The 20400-nt window shown below is 41.7% G+C and overlaps 2 protein-coding genes across 5 annotated transcripts in view; one reads left to right on the top strand and one right to left on the bottom strand.

Annotated features, from left to right (window-relative positions):
• CTNNA2 (catenin alpha 2) overlaps positions 1–20400 on the bottom strand; it is a 481291-nt gene that overhangs the window by 149957 nt on the left and 310934 nt on the right. The window contains exon 1 of one of the 4 annotated variants that reach the window (XM_063157890.1): positions 10165–10285. The exons of the other annotated variants lie outside the window; for them this stretch is intronic. The gene's annotated coding sequence lies outside the window, so the exon portion shown is untranslated. Of the gene's footprint in view, positions 1–10164; positions 10286–20400 lie in introns of those variants that run through there. 4 annotated transcript variants of the gene reach the window in all.
• LRRTM1 (leucine rich repeat transmembrane neuronal 1) lies at positions 8423–11228 on the top strand. The gene has a single exon (XM_063157891.1). The coding sequence runs from the start codon at positions 9327–9329 to the stop codon at positions 10887–10889; it is 1563 nt and encodes a 520-aa protein (XP_063013961.1). The 5' UTR covers positions 8423–9326; the 3' UTR covers positions 10890–11228.

Raw genomic sequence — 20400 nt, 5'->3', positions numbered from 1 at the left:
TCAAATCGATAAATAAAATGGCTTTCTTCTGCCTTTGAAACAAAAAGCACATTGTCCCTGTTTCCCTGCACCAGACTAGGTATAGAATATGCTAGAATTGATATATAGGAATATTACTGGCAATATTATTAAGATAAGTAGGGAAGAGACGATAGCATTATTTGGTCTCTTGGATTTCTTAAATCTAATCAGTATTTAATGGATACAACGGTGCCAGAAAATCCAGACAGACCGAGAACACAGCTCAGAAGCTTCTGAACGTGTTTCAGGGAAGCATCCCAAGGTCAGCACTACTTTGCAGCGCTGCAGATGCTTCCAACAGGCTCCACGCTCCTGCAGGGTGAGGACCAAGGAAAAGCAGCACAGACCAAAGGATAAAGGGATTTTCTTTGGGCTGAAGGTAAAGAAGCCAACACCACCCAACTTCATCCCACTGGCACTAGGGAAGCTTCTTCCCACTAAGTTTTCAATGTGTTCTGCTGCTCATTGCTCTCATAATCCTGATGAGAACAGCTTCAGGTGAACTCTGCTGGCCTGATGTCGATGCATGGGCCAAGCTCAGCTGCACCATAGGCTGCAGAAACCTCATTGTACAAATCCCATACCTGGGAGCAGTAATGCACTGAATTCTTGTCCAACAGTTGCCCTGAACACCAGAACTGTGTCATTGTGATATTCATCATGGTGTGGAGCCAGGCTGGGAGAGCTGGGGGTGCTCACCTGGAGCAGAGAAGGCTCCAGGCTGACCTCAGAGCTCCTGCACCTAAAGGGGCTCCAGGAGAGCTGGAGAGGGACTGGGGACAAGGTGTGGAGTGCCAGGCCAAGGGATGTGGCTTCCCACTGCCAGAGGGCGGGGTTGGATGGGATATTGGGAATGAATCCTTGACTATGGGGGACAGGTTGTCCGGGGAAGCTGTGGCTGCTCCATCCCTGGAAGTGCCCAAGGCCAGGTTGGACAGGGCTGGGAGCAACCTGGGATGCTGGAAGATGTCCCTGCCCATGGCAGGAAGCTGGAATGAGATGAGCTCTTTAAGGTCCTTTTCAACCCAAAATGCCTGTGATTCTCTGACACAGCAGAGGACAGTCCATGCTGGGCATTATGCAGGGACATAGGAAGAGACAATCCCTGAAATTAAGAACCGGAAACAGTAACACCCAACAAATCAACAACAACTGCAGATGTAAGAAGAAACAGGGCACAAAACAAGTAAAACAAGTGAGGTGCAATTAAAAGAAGCAAAGTGCGGGTCTGGACCTGCTTCCAGGATGGATTTTTGGCAGGTCTGGCACTCACTATTGTGCATTGCTGATCCACCTTTTGTCCCCTGCCTGCCATGGGTACAGAACATCCCCAGCCAGCGTTCACAGACCACACCAAGCATGAAGGGGAATCAGTCAGGAGTTTCACACCAAAAGTTTCCCAAACTTTTAGGATTGCTGCAAGGAATATTACTGATGCAATCATGAAAAGTGGGTATTTGTCCACAGCCATGTGTGCATCACACAGCATCCACTTAAACACAAACACCTTTTCATGGACAAAAACACCTGAATAATGGGGAAAAAACTACAATATATCTTGAACCATAAGCATTTTACAGATACTGACCTTTGGTTTTGATTTAGAGGCTCTAACTAATAAAGCTTGGCTTTGCACCAAATCTGAAGAAGAAAATCAAGTACACTCTTGTCAAATCATAATTAATTTGCACTACAAAAAAAAAGAGCAGAACTAAGCCAAGCATTCTTTAAAACTGGTCTCTAGAATTCAAAACACTCCATAAAATGTCCTGTATCTTGAAAAACAGGGTGATATTTTCCTGCCTTTTCAAGTTGATTACGCATCTTTCCACTCATTTAAAATATAAATTGAGTTTTAGGAAACAATAAGCTCTTCATTTTACAGGAATATTAAAGATTCAAAAGTACAGCAGTAGGAGAGGGAATGTGATTATGAAACACAGCTGAAGTGAACCCTAGAACTTTGTTAATGTTTGCCCTCCAAATCTGCTGTTTCACCATTAAAAACATGGCAGGGTTACTTACATTCATGCTACTAAGCAGATTTTGAGAATGTATTTAGCATATTCTTTCTAAAACCTTGGGAAATTCAGGATCTTTGGATTTGTTACTAGAATTTGGTATGCCTCTATATATTTATTTAAAGCAATGGAGTAACACAAACTTTTGATTACTTTGTATGTTTCTTCATTCTAAGACATGAAAAGTCTTCAAAATATATTGAAACCAAACCAAACAAGAGTCAGAAATGCATATTTCAAAGATTGCCATTGGAACTCACACAATTAAATTAGCTGTTGAGCAAAGCTGAGTTTCTAAGATTACACATACACCACACACAAACCTCCTCCACCATATAAACTCTTCAGTAATGCCTTGAGTATTTTTAAGTTGGTTTAAAAAAAGAAGGTCAGGTTATTCTCTCTTTTTTAAGAAGGCATGACTATCTTTTGTTATGTCTTTAAATATGTCCTTCTGAGACTCCTGACCCATGACTATTTCTCTTAGACATTACATCAGTTGCAAATAAAACGTAATGAAACCATAAATATTGCAGGTAGTCAACAAACCATCGTCTTTAGCCTTGCAAAAATCACAATGACTTTTCTCTGAAATATGAGTCTTCAACCTGGTTTCTGCATTATTAATTCTGTCTATGAGCTAATGATCCAGAGGCCCTCTAATCTCCCTGTAAGATGCAATACACATGCAGGATCTCAATGTATTTTATTCTGAGTTTTCCCTTCAGAATATGGAAATCATTGACTGGACAGGGCTTGGAGCAACGTGGAATAGTGGAAGGTGTCCCTGCCCACAGCAGGGAATGGAAGGAGATGGTCTTTGAGGTCCTTTCCAGCCCAAGCTATTCTCCGATTTTATGATTCTATTTTTCTATGGAGTCAGTTCAAATGGTGCTCTATGGAATGGGAGAGGACTCAAAAAAAGTCTTATTCAATTTCAAAATACCAGCAGCAACTTCATAACTAACCTGTGTTTCTAGAAATAATGTATCTACAAAGGCCAGCATGAAGTTTTTTTGTCTTTTCTGATGTTGCTTTAGAATACATTTGGAAATAAGTACAAGAAATGGATTAAGAACAACTGGTTGTCTAATGCTGAGAACAGATTTTCTGTTCTAGGAAAAATTTCCAAGAGCAGTTCATCCACTTGTAAAAAGACTTTCCAGAAGACTGCCAGGGACAGCTTTTAACTTGTTCATCCTTGCTTTTAATAACTGATTTCATAAATTCCTCTCTATTCTCCACATGTCCTGCACTTTGGAAATCTAAAAAGTGTTCACTGCCCCTCAAGGTGTTGCCATTGGTGAAAAGAAGGAAGGATTTTGCATCAGGAAGGTTATCCCAATGTATGACCAATGGCTTCTCTACAGCATGGTGCTACCTGCATCCCCAGGTGAGACCTCACAATTTCCCAAACAACACAAGTTATTCTGGAAAAGGACAAAAAATATTGGTAAAACATGATGGTTTAGGACCACAACCAGTTTGGCTAAAGGGAGGATTTTTCACAGCCCTAAATAATCCTCTATTGTGTCACTTAATCCAACCTCTTGGTAAGTGTGAGTAAATACACCACCAACCAACAAACCAACCAACCAACCAACCAACCAACCAACCAACCAACCAACCAACCAACCAACCAACCAGCCAATTGACCAGCCCCAGGTGAAACAGCTGGGAGAAGCAACATCCATGGAAGAACAGAACCCTTCAGTCAATATGAGTCTCAAAGCACAAATAAAATACTGCTTAGCACCAGAGTTAATAAAAAATAACCCTCACAGATGAACTATTAACAGTAGCAGAGGAGACAGTAGATGTATTCAGGAATGTGGATAAGCTGTGGCCCTCTCTGCTTCTAAGAGAATTGGAAATTAATTACAGTTCATTTGCTGGTACCTCCAGAAATGATGGGAAGGTCTTGAGATCAACCTTTGTGGTGTCTCACTTAGCACTTCTGAAGGTGGAATTAACTGATTTCCAAACAAATATGACCAACTAAAACCTCCGTGCTTGCTAATAATTGCACTCCACACCTGCTTCCTCCATTACTTCCTATGACATTTTCAGAGATATAAATTAGCAAGGGTTAATCAAAACCCAAGGTTTAAATTTTCACTTTTCCTGCAAACCAGGAGTTCCACCAGCCTGGTAACGTGACAGTAACACAGCAGCCTTTGCCTAGCCAGGACGTTGCATGATCTTCATGTGTTGATTAATCATAAAAGGATCATTTTACTTCTTGTCTTTCTCCCATTACCCCTGGAACCAGTCACTCTGGCAAGAGTTTTGCCATCACGACCAGACATCAAAGCTATTTTCACAAATACTTAAGAAAGTCAATCCTTTTTTAGCTTATTCAAGTAGTCTATCAGTCATGGATGGAAAAAAGAGTTACTTTTTCATACTCTGGATATGTTGTCCTAAAACCTGACATTTCTGCCCTGCTCTGACAATTCTGCACATGGGTCTCTTCTGTCATGGACCTTCTAGAGCAATGCATGACCACCTGCAAGTGAATGTGGTTGATGAGGATGGAATAACTGCAATGAGACAGAGAAATGTTTATCACCTTGTCAAAAACAAGAAGGTCATTTACATAAGAATGTCTATGATTTAAAGGGAGCCACAAATCCAATGTGCCTGTCAGGTACCGTAAGAATTTAATGACATCTGGAGCCAGCACGATTATTTTGGTCAAAATCTTGTATAATGTTACTCATTTTTATATCTACTAAAACAGACATGTTATAGAATTGGACTTCTTATCAGCTGAAATCATAAATTTTATACAGAATGGGCAGCCAATAAATGTTCAGGATGACCAAGACAGAAATTCAAGAGAAATAACAGATGTAGTTTGCTTTACCTTAGGTCATATCTTTTTCCCCCTTTTCTGCTTTTAAATGTTTCTTTTATGCAAAATGTCATGGTTCAGCACACTTGAAAATTAAAGAAAGACTACCAAAGATCAAGGTTTGAGTCCTTCCATTCATGAAAGGAAATTAAAATCATCACTAAGAGCATCACTTTTTATTATTCTGATATAAACCACTCAGAAAATGCCAAAAGGAAGAAGTACACTCAGTATTTAATAGGTTGTTTTGCCTTTTCATATTTTGGTGGAGAATTTATGAAAAGATGTGTGTATGAAGAGTTGGATATCAGCAGCCACATTCTGATCTCAGGCACTCTGTCCCAACTCCATCTGTCCTGGATTGCAAATTAAAGTAAGGTAAATATACAGGCAGAAACAGTAAAGGAATATCCAAGGAATTAGCAAAAATTAAATGATTCTGGGGTGAGTTAAATTATATGGGACATTTAATGGTTGGACTGGATCATCTTAAAGGTCTTTTCCAATCTTGATGATTCTATGATTAATCTGAACACAATATTAAAAATGTGTAGAGCAAATACATTGAACTACATTGAAATAAAATGAAATACATTGTTTTTCCTTTCCAGATTAAACAGTTTTGACCATTGCTGCCACTGAATTATCCTTGTCATGACTACATGAAGAGGCTTCCCACCTAAACTTTCTAAAACTTTATTCATGTTGTTCTTCTGTAACCTACTTCACATTGATTTAATCAAGCTCCTTTAAACACGTACAGTTTTGCCATTCTTAAAATGTTTTATAATAGCACATTTAATAAAGCTAATTTAAATCTGCTAATTTATAGAGACTTGCCAGAGGCTTTGAAACTTCAGAAAATGTGTAAACTTAACAGTTTGGCTGTGATAACAGCTCAGACAGTGGAAATTAAGCCCTTTGCATTACAATCATCTTCAAAGTGAATTCCTGGTTTGATTGAAAAAAGGGTACATTGCAAAAATGCAGTAGGACACCAATTTACAAAAGATATTTCAGATGCCCCAGTTCTTGAATTTGGTCACTACTGTGCCTCAGCATCAGAGCCTCAAACATACACTGTGAGATCTCTCATCTTAAGACTACCTGGATTCTTTTCTACAACCAAATTTTGGATAAGAGCAGAGTTTCTTCTTCAACAGCCCTCCGTTAGGGCTCTGAGAGAGTGCACTTAGGGCCATTAATTCTGGGTCCCTAATTCTGGCTGTCAGTCTTCCAGCTGCTGCTATACAGGTTTGCTACTGTCTGCTCTAATTCCTGCCTTTGAAAACCAAATGATAATGGATTATATGCCAGAGTGGGAACAGGCACATTGGTTGGGATCCAAGCTGTATCCCAGGTGATAACAAGGAGGAGCAGTGGAAAAAAAAAAATAAAAATATTCAGCTCTTCAGTGATGTATCAGGGAGCTTCATCTCTACTAGAAGAAGTCTTTATACATAGCATTTAAATGGTAACTAAGTGATCCTTATCATCATCTGATTTGCAGAAAATGGTAGCTTTCCTTGAAGATATAATTGAAATTTTCAGGGCTGCTGTTGCAGACCTCTCTCTAAATTTTTACATGGGAGAAGGCATTAAGGCTTCACCCAAAAAAAGACTTGTAGTGTTGCAGATTTTTAAGGGACACAACCTCATTGCTTTGAAGCTTTTTTCAGTATCTGTTAAGTTCAAGCCATCCTTTAATTTTTTTTCCCTGCTAATTGCACCAAAATATTCATCAAGGCAATCTGGAATATATTCTTGGGTGGGTTTTTTTAGTCTCTCCTGCTCCAATGCTTTTTCTGTCAGTTCTGTCACTGCTTTCCCTCCTGCTTTTGTGTACCGAGAAACAGAATTAAGGTGTACTGCAACCAGTGGACACTTGCATAAACAGCCTGCTTTGAATAAAACTGCATGATCTGGGGAGAGGAAAACCACCTTCAGCTCTCCTGCCCAAATGCTAAAACATAGATGAGGTTCATTTACTATTAAAGCATCACATTTTTGCTTTGAGACCACTTTGAAATGTTGTGAAGAGCAGAAAAATGTAAATAAATCAAACAGGGAGCATAAAAGCACATTGATCCCCAGGTTCTGATACCACAATTTAAATGGCTTATATTTGTAATTTATTTAAGACTGTTTCTGGCAAATCCATTAGTAATCAATTTCCTTCACACATTTTTATTTTTATGCACAAGAGCTTTAAGTTTGCCAGGACTTCTGCAAAGCAACTTTTACTGCATCAAATTACTGCATTCCTTGATCTCTCCCAGCACACACTCACAGCAGCCACACTCAAACACAATGTTTAGCTCTGCAACAGACACCACCAAAACAAGGAATTTCTTTTAAATTAACACAGTGTGAAAAAAGAAAGCAAACACAGTGGTTTTGCCCTGTCCCTCCAGCATTCTGCATCCGATGTCCACTTAAAACCAGCACGATCCTCTGCAATCCTTGCATCCTGAAATCCGTGTGGAACTTCTTCATTGGGTATTGATGCAGAATTGGGAGCTGTCAGCTCCGATTGCTCTCACCAGCACAGGGGCTTGAGATTCTATTTCATAATAGGAAAAGATGGCCAGCGTTTTCCTGACAGAAATACCATGCATTTTTCAGTCAGTAAAAATTACAGAGCTCATTGATGATGCCTTTCCCATAGAGAACGAGGACTGAAAATTACCCAGCAAAGATTTTTTGTTTCTTGGAACACGGAACAAAAATCAGCACGATCTGCTAAACTTATTAACTAATGGGGTTTGAAACCCCCTCTTTGCATGCTGCTGACACACTCACAGCAACCTATGCATTGATCTTATTCAAAAAGCACAGTAATCTTTATGCTGCTAGGATTTGAGTTCTGTGTGCCGTAGCATACACCGCAAAGAAAAAGGAAAAAAAAAAAAAAAAGCCTTTAGGAAAGGCATGTGCTGAACACACAAAATACGCAGGATGGAAAAAGACCAAATGTAATTAAAGCTTATATGAAATGAGACATTCCTATTTGCAGAGCTCTGGCTGCATTTCTATGAGAAAGAATGCACAGAATTTCAAATCATGCTCTATTTAGACAATGTCAGAAGAAAAAAAAACACATTTCCCCCCCACACACACCCCTCAATCCCCCACCCAAAGACCAAAAGGCAAATCTCATCATCGGAATTAGAGAGAAAAAGCAATCCAAAAAGACTGGTTTACATATTCCTTCCCAAACCAAGTAATCGAGTCTCTCCCTCTCCCGGCTAATAGCTTATAAATTCAGACTTTAAACAAAAGCATCCGAGGAAAAAAAAACAAGAAGAAAGAATCCTAATTCTCAAGCTTCCTACTTAGCACTGCCTCGCTTTTGATGATTTGTGCGGCTGTGTGTGCGTGCCTGTTTGAGAAATGGCGAGATAGGCTTAAAGTATTTTCCATTTCATCAAAGAGCATATATTACTTTCCTGGTTCGCTCCGATGTTGGTTTTATGCCCACCCCTTTTCAATCTGCCCATGTCTGAGATGCACAGTGCAGGCGTACAATCATGAGCAGCTTACGACACTCAGTGAACACTGGGTGCCTCTGCATGCTCTAGCAACATACTGCTCAGCTGAAGGGAAGGGATTCTTGCTGTCTCTCTCTGCTCTAAGCATCACCTAACAAGCAAAGCGAACAAAGAATGGGAAATAAAGCGACCCTTAGCCGGTCTGTGAATGAATGGTAACCTCTCTCTGGAGTAAAGGTTGTGCCGGTCCATGGTCGTTGCAAATGATGGACATTAAACAGATTGACAAATCCTGTGGAGTCGTTAGTAAAGAGTTTGGAGTTTTTTTCACGCCACAGTGTTAACTGCAGTGGAAAGGACAGAGGGAGAAGGAGAAGATCAAGCTCATGTACATAGTTCTGAAACTTGCAGGTCCTAGGAGGCAGCTCAAAAGCTAGCTGGACAAGCCTTTCGCTCGTTGAGCAGAAGCGAAGTGAGACATTGTGAGCTTGCCAGCCTTGCACAACATTGAAAGGGACTGAATTTGTAGCACAGAGGGGTCTTTTTTAGCTCTGCATATAATTAGTCCAAACACAAAGGAAGCAACTGAATGGAGGTTGTCACTCTCTGGAAAAGGGTGGGTAAGACACTTTTTAATTAAATTCTTTCATGAAGAAAGATTTTTTTTTTCCTTTGCTGCAGCATTTAAAATGAACAAAATCACTATCATTTTACCTTTGAATGTCTGTGAACTTTAATGCTGCACAGCTCCTGCATGCTATAAAGTGAAATATTTGCCTCTGTGTTTGTTCTGTTTGCTGTTTTGCTTTGGTTTTCGGGCTTTGTTTCGTTGGTTTGCCTTTTTTTTTTTTTTCTCTCTCCCTTAAATAAAATATGATGTAGAATTTGAAAAGACTCAATGGACATTCTCAAGCCTATTTGGAAATATTCTTGCTAATGGATTTCCTTCTTATTGGTCTCTGTTTAAACTGGCTGCTGAGGAAGCCCCCGGGGTTGATATTGTGTACGCTGGGTATCTTTTCTAAAATGCTTCCAGCTGTGAATAGTGGGTGTCCACAGCTCTGTCGGTGTGAGGGCAGGCTTTTGTACTGTGAATCACTGAATCTCACAGAGATGCCTCGCAACCTGTCGGGCATGATGGGCTTGTCTCTGCGGTACAACAGCCTTTCAGAGCTGCATGATGGACAGTTCACAGGGTTAATGCAGCTCACGTGGCTCTATCTGGATCACAATCACATTTGCTCAGTGGAGGGGAATGCCTTTCAAAAATTGCGGCGAGTTAAAGAGCTCACCCTGAGTTCCAACAAAATAACCCAACTGCCCAACACCACTTTCCGCCCCATGCCAAACTTGCGCAGTGTGGATTTATCATACAACAACCTGCAGTCTTTGGAGCCTGACCTGTTCCACGGGCTGAGAAAACTGACAACTTTGCACATGCGGTCGAACGCCATCAAGTTCGTGCCGGTGAGAATTTTTCAGGACTGTCGCAGCCTGAAGTTTCTAGACATAGGATACAATCAGTTAAAGAGCCTGGCTCGAAACTCTTTTGCTGGCTTGTTCAAACTCACTGAGCTGCACCTCGAGCACAATGACTTGGTGAAAGTGAATTTAGCCCATTTTCCCAGGCTCATCTCCCTGCACTCCCTCTGCTTGCGAAGGAATAAAGTTACCATCGTAGTAAACACTTTGGACTGGATATGGCAACTCGAAAAGATGGATCTCTCCGGCAACGAAATCGAATACATCGAACCTCACGTTTTCGAAAGTGTACCTCATCTCAAATCCCTGCAGCTGGACTCCAACCGGCTGACCTACATCGACTCCCGAGTCCTCGACTCCTGGAAGTCCCTCACGAGCATCAGCCTCTCCGCCAACGCCTGGGACTGCAGCCGGAACGTCTGCGCCCTGGCCTCCTGGCTCAGCAACTTCCAGGGTCGCTACGACAGCAACCTGCTCTGTGCCACCCCCGAGTACGCCCAGGGAGAGGATGTTTTGGACGCCGTGTACGCCTTCCACTTGTGCGAGGACGCCGACCCCACGAGCGTCAACACCTTCTCCCCGGTGACCAACAACAGCGAGCAGACGCTGGGCTATGGCTCGGCCACCGCCACCTACGACGCGCCCGACGGCGACGAGGACCGGACCACGTACGCCGTCACCATCACCATGCCCGGCGAGAACTCCGAGAACGCCGTGCAGATTCACAAGGTGGTGACGGGCACCATGGCACTGATTTTTTCCTTCCTCATCGTGGTTTTGGTGTTGTACGTCTCCTGGAAGTGCTTCCCGGCCGGCTTAAGGCAACTAAGACAGTGCTTTGTCACACAGCGCAGGAAGCAGAAGCAGAAACAGACCATGCACCAAATGGCTGCCATGTCAGCCCAGGAGTATTATGTTGATTACAAACCCAACCACATTGAGGGAGCCCTGGTGATCATTAATGAGTACGGATCTTGCTCCTGTCACCAGCAGCCAGCGAGGGAATGCGAGGTGTGATTTTCCTTTGGGATTTAAACAGTGTGCAACCAAATAACAGCGTGCAGGCAGACGGTGGCACGGGGTGGGAGGGGGGGTGCTGGGCTGTGCTGGTGATTTCTGACGTGCACCCCTGCCCAAATTGTTTAAGAGGGGCTGTCCAAAAGACTTGATATTTTAGCTTTATCGTGTCTTAAAAACCTTCAGGACAGCCAATCTTAAGGTTTCATATGCTAATACTCCCTTTGAAGATCTGTCAATATTCAGGAATATCTGAGAGTGTAAAAAAAAGGTACCAATTATTGATCTTTTGTAAACTAAGAAAACTGTTTAAAATAAAAAAAAATAGCATTTACAGTTTTTACAGACTGGTGTATATTACATGAATGGTTCCCTGTATACAAAATGCAACAGTTTAACCTCTCTCTTCCTGCTGAGTGTTGAAATGAAAAGTAGAGGAGCAAAGAAGCCACGTAAAATAGAAAGCTTAAAATGACCCAGGTGGCTTCCCATTGTAATTAGCACACATTCACGTACATCATGTTGCTGAAGATATGAAGCATGACACTGGAATTCTATTTTTGTTAATGTGCTACCTGTAACTGGATGTCAGTACAACAAGGAGCCAGAGCACCTCAGAAAGGCTGAAGTTTTGACTGTGTCACTAGGACAGGATTTCTGAGGATTTTTTTAAGTACAGCTCTCTTGTTAGTTGCTGTAAGGTCCATAAAAACTGCATTATAACCCCTAAAAGTATTTTGTATCAAAACCGATGATATTGTGAGGACTTTCTAACAAAAAACAACCAACAAAACCCCAACAAGTGAAACACTGCCAAAATGTGCTCATCCAAATTTTCTTTAATATTAAAAATCAAACAAAAAAAATGCTAAATTTAAAGGGTTTTACTTGCATTTGCCACTTCTATGCTTGTTTTGAGCTATGCCAAGAGCAAATACCCCCTCATTTTGTGCTCTGTGGTGCCATGGTGAAGAGCAAAAGCCATTATTTGGGTCTCAGTGGTGAAACTCAAGAGCAAAACCACTGTCAGGGTAGGACAGGGAGTTTTCAGAGCACCCCTCTGGGTCCTGTAGAGAAGTGCTGGCAAAGCCCAGCTCGTGTCCCTCCCTTCCCCTAACAAAACAACCCCAAAACCTCTGCAGAGGCTGGAGGCAGATGCACCCTCCTCACCAAGGACTGAAAAATGGCATTGATGGATTTAAGCAGTGATTTCATGATGTAGAATCCCACAGCTGTTTTATCTGACTGCCCTTAAATAAAGGCTTCCTTTCCTTGTATTTTGGATTTTTCATTCCAGAATGTGAACAAGCAAACGATTGATCTTTTCAGCAGCTCCTCTCGCACTAATTGACGATGAGGGAGTTTTATAACATCAGGCAGAGCATCTTGAAATTTTCTTCCTACAGCATTACATGTGAATAAAATGTGATGGATAATGAACTGGGTGACATTTCTATGCTTTGTACATGTTTCTCTATCCTCAGGTTACCACCAAGAGAGGAGCAATTCCAAAATTTTACATGTCTTTTAATGTAACACAGTTTTTTGGTTTTTTTTCCTTTTTCATTGCATTAAAGTGCTATCTACTCTTACAAGGGTACAGCAGGCTTATAAAGCAGAAAAACAGGCACAGAAGAAATAATTTGTTTTCTTGCACAGCAGGTTTTAGCCATTAATTTAAAATGTAAAGAGTGAATTTTGTGTTTCTTTTCTGACTGAAACTATTTTTAAGGAGTCAGAACTTATTTTCCTCTATTTGGTACATTTCATAGCATGTATTATAAAACATGAAAATAACCTATTAATCAAAATTTTTCCTCAGTGAGACTATAATATCATCTGTGAAAGCAATGAGACTATGTACTGGGAGAGGACAGTGTCACAGAAAATTTAATGAAAATCAACTGCTTATTTTTTTCCTAAAGCCACTGCAAATTCACCCCCAGCTTTCAAACAAGCAAGCACTGTTAAACCCAGGCTTTTCTCTCTTTAAACAAATGCACATTTCTCTCTCTGTGCCTCAAGCCCACAAGGGCCTGATCTATCCTGAAACTCCCAAGTGACCTGAGGGGTTGAGTGTGCATGTACAAACCCAGCAGGAGGGGCAGAGGGAAGGTACAGAACCCCTCCTCTCTTTGGGTTCCTGACCATGCTTGAAGCAAAAGAACTTTATGCCATGCTAACTGTGGGCCCAGCTATATTTATTTTCCCCATTAAACCTTTCTTTGAAATCAATAAGGAATTTAAGTGTGAAAAACTGGCTCTCTAACTTTGGACTGGGCTGCGTGCTCCCCAAGCCCCCAGGCAGCACTTGGGTACAGCCACTTGCCAGGAAGCTTCCAAAATCAGCCAAGGTTGTTAAAGTACTGTCTGCATATGGTAAAACAAAACATGAACTGGCTTTATTTTGATAATGACCCCTTGTTGGCATTAGGAAATGTGTTGGTGCAGTCATGGTTTGGCCCCTGTGAACCTCAGACAAGCCTGGTACCAACAATCAATCATCCCGTGGTTGTATTTCTGTGTATTTTTAGCAGTTTTGTGGGTTGTATTTGAAACACACGAGTGACTGCACCCCTCTGGAGTCATCCCTGCTGTTTATTGGTGTTAGCAACCTCCAGCTACGTTTGCAAAGATTTGAGCAATTCAGCCTTTGGAATTTATTCACCTCTGTGCTCCATGCATCTGGCACTGACAGCCCAAGTAAATGGAACAGAGAATTTTCCTTTGAAGGTGCAGTGGTTTCTTGAGTGAGAGCAGATTTGGGCTTTGCCTGTTGCCACTTCTCCTGGAGAGAGGTGGTGGCCACCAAAGGCTTGGCACCCTGAGCAGGATGATGGATGGATCCCTCCATGGAGAGCACAGCACTTATTAAAGGATGGATTTCAAAATCCTCCTGCAGAAATCTCCTCTAGAAGGGTAATCCCTTCTAGAGACAAGCTCCTGGTGATCCCCAGAGGATTTCTGGAGATCTTGACACCCTCTGAATATTTACTGGAGAAAAGAGGGTGTCACTGCTGTTACATGGCATGAAGACACTCCACAGGGTGCCCACATCCAGGCTGAAAATTTACACACAATATGTGTGGGTAATAAAGAAATAAAAGAGCCTGTATGTCATTTCAATCCAGCTATTGCAAATCCAGTTATTCATCCTGCTCCAGGCTACTTGCATTGGTGTATATGAGAGTTATTATATTTGTACTGCATTTAGAGTAACTGCAGGGACAGATTTTCCCCAATTCTTTCTTCCAAATTTCATGTTCAACAACTGCCCAGAGATAAGTTATTCCCTCTCTTTGATGCCCTTATTCTGGCCTATTAAATGGCTCCAAAAGGACAAAAAAAAAAAAAAAAAAAAAAAAAGAAAAAGGAAAAAAGGATGCTTTTGGGGTGAGCTGTGAACAGTGTTTTGTCCATGAACTGCTTGGGGAATATCAAAGGAAGGGAAATATTTTAAACATTCCCTTTTTGATGTTCCACTTAATAGGACTAATCTCCCTTTTATAATTAAGTAATTAACATTATTTTTTTATATTTAACTGCCTTTTTGTACATAAAACAGAGTGAAAGGCAAGCAGAAGCACTACCTTTCCTGAGCTGGTTAGCAGTACCAGTGTTACAGACCTCTAATATGCATTTTCTTGCTGCTAACATCAATACCCACTCACAGTGCACCCAGTGCTGAAGGAACTGTTGCTGTGTATGCTTTGAATGTATATAAGGGATGATTTATTTTCCTTTCTGCCTTTTTTCCCTTCCTTTCTGTATTACTTAAAAAAAAAATGGTATGAAACCACAGAATCGATGCTAATGTACCACATTCTGTTTCTGGGCTGAAAATATAAAATACAAAGAAATTTTGTTCAAGGTGCCAATTCCCTCCTTTGCCATGTCTGGGTGCTGCAGGGGGTGAGCCCAAGGGAGGAGCCATTCCTTGTGGTCACAGCAAGGATGCTCTGGACAGGCTGATCCAGCTCCCTGCCTACCTGTGCCACAGAAAGTCCATGAACCATCCCTAAGGGTATTTTTGTATGCTTTAATACATTCTGTATGTTTTCATGGCTAAGGCATTGAGGGGTAGTTGAAACTAGTCTATTTGATAATTCTGTTCAGTGCTGATAGAAAACCCCAAACAACTCTCATTTGCTTTTGAGATGGACTGCATTTGTTCCTTGTGTGAGTCTCATTCTGCATTAACAGCAAAAGGACTCTCTGAGTCCCCCTTCCTCCCCCCTCCAGCTTCTACAGTGGTATTCAGAATGGCAAAAAGGGAGTGTTTAATGAGGAAGCTCATTTCTAGTGCTATTATAATAATAATAGCAGTGATAATAATGAAATTAAGAGGAGACAAAAGATAAGAGGAAAGACTGGAGTAATGGCAACCAAACTCAGGGTGTTTCTGGATTCCTCTGCCTTTCCTTTTGTAAAGATGGTTAACCTAAAGAAGCAGCACAGATGAAAAACCAAGACTGAGGGTGGGTGGAGAAAGCAGTTTTAAAAAACTGTGCAAGCAGGGATGAAACAGCTTCTGCAAAGGAGGGTACACCACTAAATAGCTCCATGCAGCAGGAGGGAGCAAGGGAAGGGGTGAAGGGACAGCATGAAAGGGAAGATGGGAGCCGGTGAGAAGGCAAGGGGGGCACTGTGCACACACGGGAAATGAGATTTTTCCGCGCCTTGCCCTGCCACGTTGGGGCTGTGGCAAGGACAGCGGCAGGGGATTGATGTCAGGAAGATGCCCAGCATCTCTCAGCATCTCTGCCCGTGTCCCTTTCCCAGCGGGGCAGGAGGGAGCGCGGCCCGGCCGGACCCGCCGCCCCACACGCGTGCCCGCAGCGCCGGCACTGCCTGCGCCACCTCCCGTCCCCGGGAGCGCCGTGTGCCCTCATGCATCCACCGCACTCTGCCGCCAGCTGTAAGGGCTGCGTTTCTTAGCTATCCTGATCACAGTTCACCACTGGAAAAGCAGGCATTTCTCTTTTTTTTTTTTTTTTTTTTTTTTTTTTTTTTTTTTTAAGAAGCCCTCACCCAGAGGGATGGGTGATCATCTTGAGCTACTGCGGATTCTCCTGCTAATTATATCCACACTCAGAGCCAGCTTTCACATTCACAGCTCTAATGACAAACAGATCCGAGATATTTTTGCTGTGTTCCATTTACCATTATGCACCAAGGTTATGCTTTTCCTTGACCTGCCCAACCCAGGCTAATATTAACAAATTGAGCATTTATGCCAGTTCCTTTCCAAGCATGAAGTTGATTAGGAATTTAGGAAATGCTGGTGATTTAAAGATTAACCTTTCATATAATTACTGACATAAACCAGAGCTATTAAGGTATTAGAAACAACTATTCAGAGCATATTCTACATTAAAAACCAAATCACATTTAGAGCCATGCGAAAGACTTTCCATACCAGCCAATTTTTTTTTTTATTTTTTTTTTTTTTTTTTTAACAGCAGAAGAAAAACCTGGTGAAAGGAAAGGAGTAAGCACAGCCTACCTCTAAAGTTATGGGGAGGAAAGCAAAGCTATAAAAATAATACAGAAACCAAGCAACAGTCTTCTGCTGGCAAGACACAGCTTGTAATTGGGTGGGTGGGTGGCTGTGAAGAGCTGAGATGAATGCTGCAGAGCACTGTAATTTTATTGCACCCTGTCTGCTCTAAAGTGAACACACTTGCAATGAGATCTGTATTTCTGTGAGAACAGTGCAATTGGATTTTTGGGGGTTTTTAGTTTTGTCTTGTTGGGTTTTTTCTGTTTTTTTTTTTTTTTTTTTTTTTTTTTTGTTTGGTTTTTTTTGGGTTTCTTTTTTTTTTTAATTAAGATCACGTCACTTGTTGGCATTCAGGCACAATTCTTGAGGCTTTAAAGCAATTACTGTTCTTATTCCCTTTGCTGGGGTGATAGCTGGGGGGGACAGTCAAAGGGAAGAGGCTGCACTGAAAGGAGTTTGAGCTGCAAGTCCCAGATTTGCATCACAAGAGAAGAAATTCAGTTGAAAATAAACACCAGCTTTTCACCTTTCTCCCCATCTCTCCCTTTCCTAAAAACCCAAATATGTAAATATGATAAAAATCAGGGATAGGTGGCAGTGCTAAAGGATTAATACATTAATACTGTGCACATCTGAGCTTGGCAAACAGCACCTACTATTCTGCTAAGGCACTTTTATTTTAAATGATTTCCCTGCTCTCATGTTCTGCACATCCTCACCATACACAGTCACTTCTGCCAGAAAATGTCTTTCAGCATGGGTGCTATGGGAACATGACCAATTCCCTTCCATTTCTGAGCTAACAAAGACTAAATCCAAGATTTCAAAGGCAATAGGTAAGTAGAGAAATCTACTTCATCACTGAATTATCACTTTTAGCACAGCAGATTTCTCTGACTGATGTGATTAGACACTAAGCCCAGTTATTCATTTATTACCGACTTTATTTGCCCTTTTTGCTGATGTGCCTTTCTCCTGAGAGCAAAACAGAGCACAGCACTAGAGAGAGGGCTGAAAATGTTTTTGGTAAAATCTAAGATTTATAAAAATATGCATGGACACATCAAACTGATTTAAGGGCTGATTCAATGAAAAAAAAATGCAGCTTATGTACAGCAGATCTTCCTGCAGTAGCACACCTCTGTACCCTAGTGGTTACTGTCAGCTATGAGCAAACATCCTCCGAGAGCTGGGGGATGCAACCTGAAAACAGATTTCTAAATACCTTCCAAAATATATATTTTTCCTCTAATTTTTAACCTTTCTTACCCCTTCTCACATTTTTCATTCCCAGAGCCTCACAGGCAGGGTGAACCAAAAAACACGAGGGGGAGGAGGAAGAGGACAGCTCGGAAAATCCCAAACTAAGCTGCAAGACCAGTCCACAGCTTTTGAATTCCTGAGGTTTTGAGCCTTTTCACAACTGTCAGCCCTTTGAAACGTGTCTGCTACCAACCCTCTTTGCAGGATGAGAGCTAAAGCGAGCTCCCAAGGGTAAACCTGGATCTGTCTTTGTGGTCCAGTGCCTCTCTGACAGCCTGGCTTGCTTAGAGAGCCTGGTAAATATTAAAGAATGTTAATAATAATGAGATAAACCACCTAGGGATTTTTTACCCACTCTTCTTTTTTCTTTTTTTTTAAACTTGGCTCCATATTAAAGCTTATCATGACAGAAAATTTACTTATCTGATCCACATTACTTCCCAATGCAATTCTTTTTTCTTCCACAGCAAACAAATTTGTGGCTGCTGCTCAAAGGTTTGCTGTCCTCATGCTAAAGAGGCTGCTGGATGTCAAATGTTTACCTTAATTCCATGTAAATGTCACTCCATATTGGGCATTTTGTGTTTCTTTACCAGCAAATTCAGCTGCCTCCACCTTCACAAACCTTCCCCCTGCACCAAAACTCCCTTTCCAAACAGCCCAGAACCCTCTGCTCCTGTCAGAGCAAATTCCCAAACAACAACTGGATGCCATGAATTTCTTATGTAATTGCTGCAGTCTAATAAATTGGATGTGCATCCCATGGCCTGGGAGATGAAGAAATCCTGGAGAGAGCAAACAAGCAGGAGGAATGCAGCTGACATTGTCTCTCTGGGGAAAACCCACAAAACAAAATCCCTGTGTGGGACAGGGCTTGGGGAAGGTGGAGGGCACAGAGCACCAGCTGAAAAAAAGGGGGATTACATGGGATAGAGGAAATCACTCTAAAAAATAGAGGGGAGACCTGTAAAGGGGACAGTGCCCCTATGAGATGAACCATAAAGAGATTTAGGTGGTAACCAACACAGATGATCCTCACCAGGTGATGACGAAGCTCTGTGGTGATTTTTGATAAAAAACCAAACCTATATAAACCTACATCTGCAGTGGGAAACAGAAATCCACAAAGTCCCAGGGAGCTGAAACCAGGGCTTATTCCTCTGTCCATCTTTGCTTTGTCATGATTGGCTTTTTGATCAATGATTTTAAAGTTTTTGCTTTTCTTATTGCTGTCGTGCCCCATGGAGATTGTGCTTTGGCCTCATGGGGAATATGCCAAGACAAAAGTTGTTTTCTTGATGGGTGGCACTTCTATACTGAAGCAAACCTTTCCATATTGCTTTGTGTGCCTATTTCTCTGATTCTAGCAACTGTTGGGAATTAAATTAGGTAATTCCCTAGCTGGCAGAATGAAGAACTTCCCAAAAAGTTCCCTGAGTAGTTTTATGAAGTTACACTGAGTATCTTTCCTAATAAGAGTTGAAAACTCTTTTTTTCCCCCTGGTTCTCTTTTCCCACCATGTAGGATGCTCCAGCCCCAATCTGTCATTTTTCATTAGCACAGGAGTCAAGCTATGGCTATTAATGAAAACTCTTAATGAGGATTTGATGAACAAGTCCTGGAAAATCAAACTTGAAACAAACAAGCTAAAATCTGTGTCAGATCTATTTTTTCTATGCTAGAAATTGGGAAATGAAGGCCTGTATAAAGCACTAGGGAATTTAAAACAACAAATCATATTTGGACTTTTGAAGAGCTTTTGACAAGATATTCAGTTTCCCATAAATAAGACAAGCTCCATTGTCATAGAAAACTAGGTAGGATCTCAAAAATACAGTGGCTTTTTATTCATACAGGGAAAAAATGGAGCACAGTGTGGTCCCAGGGTCGAGGCTGCTGAATCATCTCAGCTATGATCAGGAAATAGATGGCATTTTTCAAATGACAGATTATTTATGTTGTGAAAAAGAAGGGAAATGGTGTGGATGTGCAAAGGGCGAATGGCTGAAGCTTATATAAGCTTTGATGGATGAAATTCTGAATTGTCAAATACAAAGCAAAAGACAAGATCTAAGGGGAACTGTTCATCTGTGCCTCGCTGATGTAAGCTAGAGGCAACAATTGGACAACTGTCTTCCAGGGGATTGCATTAAAATCTCTGCCCAGTGTGCAGAGAGGGGGGAAAAAAGAGGAAAAAAGGAAAGTGGAATAACATCTCTAATGGAACAGCTCTCAAGAAATTAAATAGTGTGATATAAAACACTCAGAAAATTCTGTTAACGCGAAGTTAGAAAAGGATCTAGGTAAGGATAAATCCCTGCCAGGTGAGAGGATGGATGGTTTGGGGAAGTTTGCCAGGAGGGAGGTGAAGGAACCGGACCTGCAGGAGCGGCAAGAGAGCAAAACGTGGATCCACTCCCCCTCTAGCGGCCGGAACCCACCGGCTGCTGCTGCAGAGCGCTCCCAACACGCCCGTCCTTTCCATTCCCCCTTCCATTTGATGTCACTTCACCCTATATCATTATTTTCTATTCCTCATTAAAGTGCCTGCTGCACTCCTGTGTTGTTTCTTGTCATTACTCAGTGCACAAGCTGTTGTGCAGATGGGTTTTTTATTTTTTGCTGCCTGCTTGCAAGAAGAGGATGCAGAGTGTGACAGGGGCCACGCACACCCTGGCATCAGGAACAATCATAAAATTTAAAAAATAACATTTGGAAGTCACTGTGCACGACATCACTGATGC

Source organism: Melospiza melodia, chromosome 5 (genome assembly GCF_035770615.1).
Source record: "Melospiza melodia melodia isolate bMelMel2 chromosome 5, bMelMel2.pri, whole genome shotgun sequence".
NCBI classification, from domain to species: Eukaryota; Metazoa; Chordata; class Aves; order Passeriformes; family Passerellidae; genus Melospiza; species Melospiza melodia.
The sequence above is the reverse complement of the archived record's forward strand: the minus strand, read 5'-3'. Positions and strand labels throughout refer to the sequence as shown.

Coding starts and splice junctions, on each gene's coding strand:
- LRRTM1 (XM_063157891.1), top strand. CDS start 9,327: ATGGATTTCCTTCTTATTGGTCTCTGTTTAAACTGGCTGCTGAGGAAG.